The 14088-nt window shown below is 43.0% G+C and overlaps 1 protein-coding gene across 1 annotated transcript in view; it reads right to left on the bottom strand.

Moving 5' to 3' along the window:
* LOC140716961 (vacuolar protein sorting-associated protein 26B-like) overlaps positions 1-14088 on the bottom strand; it is an 89208-nt gene that overhangs the window by 57819 nt on the left and 17301 nt on the right. The window contains exon 2 of the mRNA XM_073030152.1: positions 7893-8049. Coding sequence (XP_072886253.1) covers positions 7893-8049 — 157 coding nt within the window. The remainder of the gene's footprint in view (positions 1-7892; positions 8050-14088) is intronic.

Here is a 14088-nt window from a genome sequence, read left to right as displayed (position 1 = left end):
AACAACAATGGTCCTAGCACAGATCCCTGTGGCACACCACTAGTCACAGGCCTCCAGTCTGAGAAGCAATCATCCACTACCATTCTCTCTTCTCCCACACAACCAATTTCGAATCCAGTTTACAACCTCTCCATGGATACCTAGTGTCTGTACCTTCTGAACTAACCTCCCATGTGCGACCTTGTCAAAGCCCTTACTAAAGTCCACGTAGACAACATCTACAGCCTTTCCTTCATCTACTTTCTTGGTAACCTCCTTGAAAAACTCTACAAGATTCATTAAACATGATCTACCACGCACAAAGCCATGCTGACTATACTTAATCAGCCCTTGGCTATCTAAATACTTGTATATCCAATCTCTCAGAACACCTTCCAATAATTTACATACTACCGATGTCAGGTTCATTGGCCTGTAATTAACTGGTTTACTTTTGGAGCCTTTTTTAAACAATGGAACAACATGAGCTACCCTCCAATTCTCCGGCACCACACCCATGGCTAAGGACATTTTAAATATTTCTGCCAGGGACCCTGCAATTTCCACACGAGTCTCTCTCAAGGTCCGAGGAAATATCATGTCAGGCCCAGGGGATTTATCTATCTTTATTCACTGTAAGGCAGCAAGCACCTCCTCCTCTTTAATCTCTATATGTTCCATGTCACTACTGCTTGTTTCCCTTCTTTCCATATACACTACACCAGTTTCCTGAGTAAATACTGATGCAAAAAAACTGTTTAAGATCTCCCCCATCTCGTGAGGCTCCACACAGAGACGACCACTCTGATCTTCTAGGGGACCAATTTTGTCCCTTACTATCCTTTCACTCTTAATATACTTACAGAAACCCTTCGGGTTTACCTTCACATTATCTGCCAAAGCAACCTCATGTCTTCTTTTTGCCTTCCTGATTTCCTTTAGTATTTTCTTACATTTTTTATACTCTTCAAGTACTTCATTTGTTCCTTGTTGCCTATACCTGCTATACACCTCTCTCTTTTTCTTAACCAGATCGCCAATATTCCTTGAAAACCAAGGTTCCCTATGCCTGTTAACTTTGCCTTTAATCCTGGCAGGAACATGCAAACTCTGCACTTTCAAAATTTCGCCTTTAAAGGCCTTCCACTTACTGAACACATCCTTGCCAGAAAACAACTTATCCCAATCCACTCTTCCTAGATCCTTTCTCATTTCCACAAAATCGGCCCTTCTCCAATTTAGAACCTCAACTTGAGGTCCAGAACTATCCTTATCCATAATTAACTAGAAACTAATGACTTTATGGTCACTGGACCCAAAATGTTCACCGACACATACTTCTGTCACCTGACCTGTCTGGTTCCCTAATAGATCAACTATTGCATCCTCTCTTATAGGTACCTCTATATATTGATTTAGAAAACTTTCCTGAACACATTTGACAAACTCCAAGCCATCTAGCCCTTTCACAGTGTGGGATTCCCAGTTAATATGTGGAAAGCTAATATCCCCTACTATTAGAATTTTCTGTTTCTTACATCAGTCTGTTATCTCTCTACAGATTTGCTCATCCAATTCTCTCTGACCATTGGGCGGTCTATAATACAACCCTACTAGTGTGGTCACACCTTTCCTGTTCCTCAGCTCCACCCATATGGCCTCTGTAGACAAGCACTCTGGGCTGTCCCGTCTACGCACAGCTGTGATATTTTCCCTGACTAGTAATGCCCCTCCTCCCCCTTTCATTCCTCCTCCTCTATCATGTCTGAAACAACAGAACCCTGGAACATTAAGCTGCCATTCCTGCCCCTCGTGCAACCAAGTCTCACTAATAGCAATAATGTCATAATCCCACGTGCCAATCCACACCCTAAGCTTATCTGCCTTACCTACAATACTTCTTGCATTGAAATAGATGCACCTGAGACATTTCTATCATGTACAAACCTTTAATTTCTGTTTGTACATGCAGTCCTCGCATGACCTTTATCTTCCTCCACCTCACTATCTGCTCTAACACTCTGATTTCCCCTCCCCCTGCAAATCTAGTTTAAACCCCCCCGGAGCAGCACCAGCAAATCTACCCACAAGGATGTTAGTCCCCCTCCAGTTCAGGTGCAAACCGTCCCATCGGAACAGCTCCCACCTTCCCTGAAACAAAGCCCAATTGTCCAGCAACATGAAGCCCTCCCTCCTGCACCATCTCCTTAGCCACGATTTTAGCTACATTATCTTCCTATTTCTAGCCTCACTAGCACGTGGCACGGGTAGCAATCCTGAGATTCATGGAAGGACACCACAGAGGAAGCTACTGCTCTCCCAAAAAAGAAATTGCTGCATGTCTCAAGTTTGAGAAAGACCAGCTGGATGTTCCACAATACTTCTGGGACATCTTTTTGTGGACAGATGAGACAAAAGTTGAACTTTTTGGCAGAAATGCACACCACTATGTTTAGAGGGAAAAGGGCACTGCACACCAACACCAAAACCTCATCCCAACTGTGAAGCACAGTGGAATGATCATCATGGTCTTGGGTTGCTTTGATGCCTTAGAACCTGGACAGCTTACAATCGCTGAGGGAACAATAAATTCAAAATTGTATCAAGACATTTTACTAGAGTGTGTCAGGGTAGCAGTCTGTCAACTGAAGCTTAATAGAAATTGGATGATACAACAAGACAATGATCCAAAACACAAGAGTAAATAAATAACAGAATGGTTAAAAAAAAAGAAATTTCATGTTTTGGAATGGCCAAGTCAGAGTCCAGACCTTAACTCAATTCAGATGGTGTGGTATGACCTGAAGAGGGCTGTTCATGCAAGACATCACTAAAAAAACTCACTTTTTGAAGGTCTCTGGTGAGAATGAGAGGTGATTTACAAGCATGTACTGTATGGAAACACCAATGCCCTTGAATGTAAAATCCTCCAAAAAGTAGTGGATACAGCCCAGTCTATCCATAAGACAAAGGAGCAGAATTAGGCAATTTGGCCCATCGAGTCTGCTCTGCCATTCAATCACGACTGATCCTTTTTTTCTCTCCTCATTTCCTGGCCTTCTCCCTGTAACCTTTGATGCCATGTCCAATCAAGAATCTATCAACCTCTGCCTTAAATACACCCAGCGACCTGGCATCCACAGCTGCATGTGGCAACAAATTCCACAGATTCACCACCCTCTGGCTAAATAAATATTTCCGCTTTTCTGTTTTGAATGGACACCCCTCTATCCTGAGGCTATGCCCTCTTGTCCTAGACTCTCCCACCATAGGAAACATCTCTTCCACATCAACTCTGTCTCGGCCTTTCAACTTTCGAAAGGTTTTAATAAGATGCTCCCTCATCCTTCTAAATTCCCGCAAGTACAGACCCAGAGCCATCATGTGTTCCTCATATGATAACCCCTTCATTCCTGGAATCATCCTTGTGAACCTCCTCTGGACCCTCTTCAATGCCAACACATCTTTTCCAAAACTGCTCACAATACTCAAAGTGAGGCCTCACCAGTGCCTTATAAAGCCTCAGCATCACATACCTGCTCTTGTATTCTAGACCTCTTGAAATGAATGCTAACATTGCATTTGCCTTCCTCACCACTGACTCAACCTGCAAGTTAAACTTTCGGGTGTTCTGCACAAGGACTCTGAAGTCCCTTTACATCTCAGATTTGTGGATTTTCTCCTCGTTTAGAAAATAGTCCACACATTTATTTCTACTACCAAAATGCATGACCATGCATTTTCCAACATTGTATTTCATTTGCCACTTTCTTGCCCATTTTCCTAATCTCCAAGTCTTTCTGTATCCTATCCATTTCCTCAACACTACCTGTCCCTCCACTAATCTTCATTTCATCTGCAAACTTGGCAACAGAACTATCCATTGCATCCAAATCATTTACATAGAGCATAAAAAGTGGTCCCAACACTGACCCCTGCAGAACACCACTAATCACTGGCAGCCAACTAGACAAGGATCCTTTTAATCCCACTCACTGCCTCCTTCCAATCAGCTAATGCTCTAATCACGTTAGTAACTTTCCTGTAATACCAGGAGCTCTTAACATGGTAAACAGCCTTATGTGTGGCACCTTGTCAAAGGCCTTCTGAAAGTCCAAATATACAACATCCACTACACTCCTTTAATCTATCCTACTTGCAATCTCAAAGAATTCCAACAGGTTCACCAGGCAAGATTTTCCCTTAAGGAAACCTTGCTGACTTTGTCCTATTGTGTCCCATATAACCAAGTACTCAATTACCTCATCCTTAACTGGTCTATAATTTCCTTTCTGCTGCCTTCCTCCTTTCTTAAGAGTGGTGTGATATTTGCAATTTTCCAGTCCTCTGGTACCATGCCAGAGTCCAATGATTTTTGGAAGATCATTTCTAATGCCACCACAATCTTTAATGCTGCCTCTTTCAGAACCCTAGGGTGCAGATCTTTTATTCCAGGTGACTTGTTGAATAATCCTTTGTACACTGCCTTGGAGTTTGTTCTTCCAAAGAACTTGTTAGACACTTGTTAGAACTTGTCAGGCTTGTTAGACATGATCTGTCCTTCAACAAAGCCACGCTGACTGTCCCTGATCAGACCATTATTCTCTAAATGCCCATAGATTCTATCTCTAAGAATTTTTCCAACAGCCTTCCCACCACAGACATAAGGCTCACTGGTCTATAATTACCCGGACTATCCCTACTACCTTTTTTGAACAAGGGGACAACATTCACCTCCCTCCAGTCCTCGGGTACCATTCCTGTGGACAACAAGGACATAAAGATCCTAGCCAGAAGCTCAGCAATCTCTTCCCTCACCTTGTGGAGCAGCTTGGGGAATATTCCGTCAGGCCTCCGGAACTTATCCGTCCTAATGTATTTTATTAACTCCAACACCTCCTCTCCCTTAATATCAACACGATCCAGAACATCAACCTCATTCATATTGTCCTCACCGTCATCAAGTTCCCTCTCATTAGTGAATACCGAAGAGAAGTATTCATTGAGGACCTCGCTCACTTCCACAACCTCCAGGCACATCTTCCCACCTTTATCTCTAATCGGTCCTATCTTCACTCCTGTCAAGCTTTTGTTCTTCACATAATTGAAGAATGCCTTGGGGTTTTTCTTTACCCTACTCGCCAAGGCCTTCTCATGCCCCCTTCTTGCTCTCCTCAGCCCCTTCTTAAGCTCCTTTCTTGCTACCTATATTCCTCAATAGACCCATCTGATCCTTGCTTCCTAAACCTCACGTATGCTGCCTTCTTCCATCTGACTAGATTCTCCATCTCACTTGTCACCCATGGTTCCTTCACCCTACCATTCTTTATCTTCCTCACCGGGACAAATTTATCCCTAAAATCCTGCAAGAGATCCCTAAACATTGACCACGTCCATAGTCCCTGCAAAAACATCATCCCAATTCACACCTGCACACTCTAGGCTTGTAGCCTCATAATTTGCCCTTCCCCAATTAAAAAATTTTCCTGTCCTCTCTGATTCTATCCTTTTCCATGATAATGCTAAAGGCCAGGGAGCGGTGGTCACTGTTCCCCAGATGCTCACCCACTGAGAGATCTGTGACCTGACCCGGTGATCATGGGGGTTGACAGGGAAGGAATTTGGTGGAGACATTTGTGTATTCTCACTGCTTTGGAGATGTTTGAGGTATAGAGTTCATTTCAATGAAGCACAAAGCACAGATCACTTCTACACAGTAGGCAATGGAATTTCTGTTTTGGTTTAGTTGCTTACTATACTAACAAGATATCAGTTGTGGGAAATTTATTGTAAGTTATTCTAAGGGACTGGATATTTAAGTATTTGGATTAACATGAACTGATTAGGGATAGTCAGCATGGCTTCATGCCTGGTAGGTCGTGTCTAACCAATCTTATAGTTTTTCAAGGAAATTACCAGGAAAGTTGATAAAGGCCAGGCAGTGCATGTTGTCTATGTGGACTTTAGTAAAGGCATTTGACAAGGTCCCGCATGAGAGGTTGATCAGGAAAGTTCAATCATTTGGCATTCAAGATGAGGTAGTAAATTGGACTAGACATTGCCTTTGTGGAAGAAGCCAGAGTGCTAGTAGATGATTGCCACTCTGACTGGAGGCCTGTGACCAGCGCAGTGCTGCAGGGATTGATGCTGGGTCTTTTGTTGTTGGTCATCACAAACCTGGCTGATAATCTGGTTAACTGGATCAGCAATTGTGGATGGTACCAAGATTGGGTGTGTAGTAGACAGCAAGAAAGGCTATCATGGCTTGCAGAGGGATCTGGTCCAGCTGGAAAAATAGACAGAAAAATAACAGTTGGAACTTAATACAGACAAGGGTGAGGATTTGCACTTCGGTAGGGCACTGAGGATTGTGGTAGAACAAATCGATCTGGGAATACTGGTCCATAATTCATTGAAAGTGGGGTCACAGGTAGATGGGTTGTAGCAAAAGCTTTTAGCACACTGGTCTTCATAAATCAATGTACTGAGTACAGGAGTTGGGATGTTATGTTGAAGTTGTACAAGACATTGGTGAGGCCTAATTTAGAGTATTGTGTGCAGATGTGGTCACCTACCGGCAGGAAAAATTTAAATAAGGTTGAAAGAGTACAGAGAAAATATACAAGGATGCTGCCAGGACTGGACGACTTGAGCTGCAAAGAAAGAATGAATAAGTTAGGACTGTATTCTGTAGAACATAGAAGATTGAGAGGAGATTTGATAAAGGTATACAAAATTATGAGGGGTATAGTTAGGGTAAATGCAAGCAGGCTTTTTCCAGTGAGGTTGGGTGGAACTACAACCAGAGGTCTTGTGTTAAGGGTGAAAGGTGAGAAGTTTAAGGAGAACATGAGGGGAAACTTCATTCAGAGGATTGTGAGAGTGTCAAATGAGTCAGCAGCACAAGTGGTGCATGAAAGTTTGATTTCAATGTTTAAGGGAGGTTTAGATAGGTACATGGATAGTTGGGATATGGAGGGCTATGGTTCCGGTGCAGGTTGATGGGAGTAGGCAGTTTAAGCTGGTTTGGCATTGAAGGGTCTGTTTCTGTGCTGTACTTCTCCATGACTCTACAAGTCTGCTAGGCTGATGTCACATACATATGAAACCAGGTAAGGACACAATTTTCCTCCCTTGAAGGCCATTAGTGAATAAGATGAGCTTTTTGACTTTATGGCTTTTCATTACCAAAACTAATTCTTTTTAATTTCAGCTTTAAATATCTCAAGTGCCTAATGCGGTTTAACCTTACTGTTTAATTAGATTGCCCCTTAATATTATACCATCTAGAGAGAAAAATAACCAAGTAATTTTTGAAACTTACCTTCATAATTAAATGTTTTAGCCCTTGATAGTTCTAAATATGAAGATGGGATGAAATGCATTTCAGAATGGAATCCCAAAATAACAGAAGGTGGCTATTTAACTAAATGCAGAAGCAAAGTTTTTCTTTTAAAACTGAAAAACTAGCCAAATGTATTCCTGTAGTATACAGGAGACAAAATAAATTAGTTTGGGAACAACACACAAAATGCTGGAGGAGCTCAGCAGGGCAGGCAGCATCTGTGAAAAAGAGTAAACAATCGACGTTTCAGGCCAAGACCCTTTTGCCTGATGGTCTCGGCCTGAAATGACCACTGTTTACTCTTTTCCATAGATGCTGCCTGGGCTGCTGAGTTCCTCCAGCATTTTGTGTTTTGCTTGGATTTCCAGCATTTGCCAATTTTCTCTTGTTTGTGATGAATTAGGAAAATTTCATTTGGAACTTTATTCTGAACAGATCATTAAAATGGATGGTCTTGGATGTATACATGACATCATCTTTATCAACTGGATGATGCATAAAATTCTTTCTGCATAAAGTTTCAGACCACATTCATTAGAATAATTACATTGGCAGAGGTGAGACTCACCGTAACTTCACATTTTGACCAGTGTACGATTCATATGGCTTCTCTACATGTGTAAACTCAAAGTCAAATGTTTGAGATTGTGTCATCTCACCAGGTCGGGCCAGATCTTTAACGAGAGATACAAACTCATGGTGATTTCCTCGATCATAGTACAGCTCTATTAAGAGAAAGAATGTGTGTTAAAACTGTACAATATCCAAATAATTCCACAACTGTTCCACTTTCCTTCATGAAGGCACCAATGCTACATTTAGAAAATCTACTAAAGAGGAAATTAACCACGTTTCTCTTAATTTTCTATATTTATATCACCTATTCAGGTACAGCTTTGCAATTTAGTTCACTCCACAAATAGTCTTCACAGTAATCTTTCAGCATCTTATAATGTAATTATTTTCTCTTCATAACTTTTTGACATCTGTCATTAGTAGTATCCCAGATAGCAACCAGCTTTACCAATCTTCACAAACTTTAAGTATTAAAATGAAATTCATGGTAGTGTGAGTGCTTCCAATTCCATCAAGAGTCATGTCATAGATTTCACCACATTTCTTTCTGATGACAAACCATCAATCTGAAATGACTTTCTCACAACTGATGTCTCATCTGCCAAGACCTTCAGCAGTTTTTGCTTTTATTCTTTTCAATACAGTACAGTTGGCCCTCCTTATCTGCAGGGGATTGGCTCCGGGACCCTACGCGGATACCAAAAGACGCGGATGCTCAAGTCCCTTATTTAACCTGTCTCAGTGCGGGTGGACTTTAGGACCTGGGGGAGTTCCAGACCTGCCGCCGAATCTGCATTGTTTCTGTTCCGTTGACGATTGAAAATAAAGTGGAAATAATAAAGCGATCGGAAAGAGGTGAAACGCCATTGGTCATTGGAAAAACGTTAGGCTACAGTCAGTCAACGATCTGAACAATTTTAAAGGATAAAGTGAGAAAGGCCCTGCCCCAATGAAAGCTACAATTATTACTAAGTAACGTAGTGGTTTTATTATTGAAATACATACATTTCTTGTGTTTTTATATGCCTAGAAAGGTAAAATTTATACTATATACTAAGATAAACGTTTGACTGACGCTAAGTAATACTGGATGTACCTGTTCCAACTTAAGTACTTAAAGACTGTCAGTACTTTAAATCATCTCTAGATTACTTATAGTAACTAATATAAAGTAAATACTATGTAAATAGTTGTTATACAGTATTGTTTAGGGAATAATGACAAGAAAAAAAAAGTCTGTACATGGTCAAACAACGGCTGCTGAAGAGAGAACTTCTGGGTTTTCCTAATCCGCGGCTGGTTGAATTCGCGCATGCGGAACCCGCGGATAAGGAGGGCCAACTGTACCGTGCAAACTCTTAGTCAAGTTGCTTTTTATTGTCATTTCGAGCATAACTGCTGGTACAGTACACAGTAAAAATGAGACAACGTTCTTCAGGACCATGGTGCTACATGAACAATACAAAAACTACACTGAACTACGTAAATCAACACAAAAACTACACTAGACTACAGACCTACCCAGGACTGCATAAAGTACACAGAACAGTGCAAGCATTACAATAAATAATAAACAAGACAATAGGCACAGCAGAGGTCAGTAGGTTGGTAGTCTGATGGCTTGGGGGAAAATCTGTTACATAATCAGCTGAATGGCAGCGTCCGGGATTCCGCCGGTTTCTGTACTCCCGTCGAGTATTTCGTTGCCACAGATGTAGTCCAATTTAATGTCCATAGGAGAGCAGAATGCATGGGAGAGCCAGCCGGCTAGGGCTTGCTTTTTTCCCTGGCACGGACTCCTGCCCACTCACCTTGCTCCTGTTTCCTCGCACACTGCTTACGACGTCAACTCCGGCCACCGGCATCAGGCGACTCCGAAGACTGCAGGCCCGATTCCCTCAGCAAGCCGAGGTCGCGCAATCTAACCAGATTTTCATGAAGGTTTGTTTTTGGGCGATCTCTGTATTGCAGTAGTAACTGGCGATGGTAGATAGTCGCTCTGTTATCCATTGCCCTAAACCCTAATTGTGCCTTAAAATTAAATTTAAAAAACTAAAGTAGCACCAGATCCGAAAGGCCGCTGCTGCCGTGTGCTGCGCCGCCTACAGGACCCTAGTCTTAGGCACCCTAGATGCTTTTTCTCCTTGCATGGTGGGTTTTCTTATTTGTTTAAGCCATAAAAGAGAGATAAGGCCATTGTCAGAGTGGGAACTTTGGAGGCTTTGACGAGAAAAGGCAAGGGTAGGTATTACCTTTCATTATTACTGATTTGGTCTTGGTTGCCCATAGTACAGTGCAGGCAGGATGGCAGTGGAATGCTCCTCCTGTAGGATGTGGGAATTCATGAAACCTCATGGTCTCCTTGATGACTACATCTGTAGCAAGTGCAGCCAACTTCAGTTCCTAAACCACCGCATTAAGGAGATGAAGTTGGATGAACCAAGGATCATCCGAGAGGCAGAGCAATTAATAGATAAAACTTTTGAGCAGGCGGCTACACCCAGAGTGCAGAATTCAGGGAGTAGATGGGTGAACAGGGAGGTAAAGGAAAAAAGAAGAGAGTGCAGGGTCCCCTGTGACCATTCCACTCAACAGGTATACCCCTTTGGATAGTGATGAGGGGGATAAACTATCTGGGCAAGGCGGCAGCAGCCAAACCAACAGCACTGAGGTCGACTCTGAGTCTCAGGTGGGTAGGGTGAAGTCAGGCGGAGCAACAGTCATAGGGGACATATGGGAAAGACAGGAGATTCTGTGGGAGCAAAAAAAAACACGGATAGTGTGTTGCCTCCCAGGTGCTAGAGTCCAGGATGTCTCTGAGCAGTTAGAACATAGAAAATCTACAGCATATTACAGGCCCTTTGGCCCTCAATGTGGTGCTGAACGGTCACCTGGGACTGTAATCGCTGGAATTCAGAAAGACGAGAGGAAATCTTAAAGAAACATAAAAATTATGAAAGGGATAGACAAGATAGAGGCAGTAAAGTTGTTTCCACTGGTAGGTGAGACAACTAGGGGACATAGCCTCTAGATTCGGGGGAGTAAATTTAGGACGGAGATGAAGAGGAACTGCTTTCCCCAAAGCATGGTCAATCTGTGGAATTCTCTGCCCACTGAAGCAGTGGGCTTCACTACTTACTACCTCAGTAATTATATTTAAGACAATGTTGGATAGGTTTTTGCATAGTAGGGGAATTAAGGGGTATGGGGAAAAGACAGGAAGGTGGATTTAAGTCCATGGTCAGATCAGCCATGAACTTATTGAATGGCAGAGCAGGCGCGACAGGCCAAATGGCCTTCTGCTCCTATTTCTTATGTAACCTACTCTAGAAGCTGCCTAGAATTTCCCTACTGCATAGCCCTCTATTTTTCTAAGCTTCGTGTACCTATCAAAGAGTCTCTGAAAAGACTATTGTAACCGCCTCTACCATCTTCACTGGCAGTGCATTCCACACACCCACCACTGTATGAAAAACTTACCTCTGACATCTCCCTTGTACCTACCTCCAAGCACCTTAAAACTATGCCCCTCGTGTAAACCATTTCAGCCCCAGGAAAAAGCCTCTGGCTGTCCACGCGATTAATGCCTCGCATCATCTGATACACCTCTATCAGGTCACCCCTCATCCTCCATTGCTCCACGGAGAAAAGGTCAAGTACATTCAACCTATTCTCAAAAGGCATGCTCTCCAATCCAGACAACATCCTTGTAAATCTCCTTTGCACTCAGGGGTGTCAAACTCATTTTAGGTCACGGGCCGGATTGAGCAAAATGCAGCTTCATGCGGGCCGGATCAGTCGGACGCATGCGAACGCAGCTTTCGTTGCCTCCGTTTTTTCAGCCTGCTCTCATGTGTCTCAGTCTCTGCTATAACTACAAAGTGTTTCACTTTACAAATTCCGTTTCTTATGAAGAAGACTGCCGAGCAAGACTGCCGAATAAACACTAAAAACCCTGAAAACCTGGTACCTGAATAAACTCAGCATTAGCCATATCATACGCCATAGGCGCTTCGATTACTGGGGCCAGCTTTAATAGTAATTAGATATTATCTCGCGGGCCAAAGATAATTCCACCGCGGGCCGGATTTGGCCCGCGGGCCTTGAGTTTGATATATATGCTCTACAGTATCCACACCCTTCTGTAATGTGGTGACCAGAACTGAACAGTACTCCAAGCGGTGTCCAACCAAGGTCTTGGACCGCTATACAAGCCGAATACAGTCGGCCCTCCTTATCCACGAATTCCGCATGCACGAATTCAACCAACTGCGAATCGCGAAAACCCGGAAGTGCTCTTCCAACACTTGTTTGAGCATGTGCAGACTTTTTTTTTTCTTGTCATTATTCCCTAAACAATGCAGTATAACAATTATTTTACATAGCATTTACATTGTATTAGGTATTATAAGTAACCTAGAGATGATTTAAAGTATACGGAGGATGTGCATAGGTTATCGTGGATCGGGTTCGAAAAAAAAAAAAATCGGAAGTTCTCTTACTAAGTAAGTTGGAACAGGTACATCCGGTATTATTTAGCGTCAGTTAGTCAAACGTTTGTCTTAGTATATAGTATATATTTTACCTTTCTATGCATATAAAACACTTAAGAACTTATGCTTCAGCGCCGGGCTCGGGAACCGTTCCCAAGTGCGAGCCAGTGACAGACCACTTTCGAGTGCGCTCGCCACCGTGCCAGGTTGATGTGGAGGATCAAAAACCCAAAACCCAATAATTAAACCACTGTGTTGCTTAGTAATAATTGTAGCTTTCATCGAGGCAGAGCCTTTCTCACTTCATCTTTTAAAATTGTTCCGATCGTTGACCGACGTAGCCTAGCGCTTTTCCAATGACCAATGGCATTTTACCTCTTTCCGATCGCTTTATTATTTCCATTTTATTTTCAATCGTGATCGTGATTATTTTCGCGAACAGAAACACTGTGGATTCAGATCTCTACCGCCCAGTCCTAATGTCCACCGCACTGAGACAGTTTAAATAAGGTCTGTGGTTCCGCTTGGGTCCCAAGATCCACCGCATTGAGACAGGTTGAATAAGGGACTTGAGCATCCGCGTTTTTTGGTATCCATGAGGGGTCCTAGAACCAATCCCCCGCGGATAAGGAGGGCCAACTGTATATTGCAGAATATTCTTGAAGGGGTGGGTGAGCAGCCAGAGGTCGAGGTACATATTGGTACCAATGATATAGGCAGGAGAGGGGGAAGAGGTTCAGCGCAGTAAGTTAGGAAGGAGGCTGAAGAGCAGAACCTCCAAGGTGGTAATCTCTAGATTATTCCTGGTGCAATGAGCTAGGGAAGGTCAGAACAGGAAGATAGCGCAGACAAATAACTGGCTGAGGAGATTGTGTAGGGGGCAGGGTTTTAAGTTCTTGGATCATTGGAGAAAGTAGTGACCTGTACAAAAAGGACGGGTTGCACTTGAATCCAAGGGGTACCAATATCCTGGGAGGGAGTTTTGCTAATGCTGTTAGGGAAAGGTTTAAACCAGATTTGCAGGGGGTGGGAACCAAAGTAAAGAGGCAGAGAATGGGGCGGTTGGTGCTCAAGTAGAGACAGCTTGTAGGGGGTTTGTGAGGAAGGATCGGCAGATGATAGAGCAAAGATGCACTCAGCCAGATGGTTTGATTTGTGTATTTTAATGCAAGGAGTATCATAAACAAGGCAGAGAAACTTAGAGCTTGGATCAATATGTGGAACTATGATGTTGTGGCCATTACAGAGACTTGGATGTCTCAGTGGCAGGAATGGCTGCTGAGTGCACCTGGCTTTAGATACTTCAAATAGGACAGGGAGGGGGGGGCAAAAGAGGTGGGGCGTGGCATTGCTAATCAGGGATAGTATCACTGCTACAGAAAAGGAGGAAGTCAGGGAGGGACTGTCTACTGAGTTACTGAGTTAGAGGAAGGGGGCAAAAATTCTACTGGATTTTTTTTTTAAAAATAGGACCCCCCCCCAATAGTAACAGAGACATTGAGTAGATAAGGTGGCAGATTCTGGAATAGTGCAATGATAATAGGGTTGTTGTGATGGGTGATCTTAACTTTCCTGATATTTCCTTAGAGCAAGGGGTTTGGATGGGGTGGAGTTTGTTAGGTGTGTTCAGGAAGGTTTCCTGACACAATATGTAGATAAGCCAACTAGAGGAGAGGCTGTACTTGATCTGTCTAG

This window comes from Hemitrygon akajei, chromosome 26 (genome assembly GCF_048418815.1).
Source record: "Hemitrygon akajei chromosome 26, sHemAka1.3, whole genome shotgun sequence".
NCBI classification, from domain to species: Eukaryota; Metazoa; Chordata; class Chondrichthyes; order Myliobatiformes; family Dasyatidae; genus Hemitrygon; species Hemitrygon akajei.
This window is presented reverse-complemented; position numbering and strand designations above follow the sequence as displayed.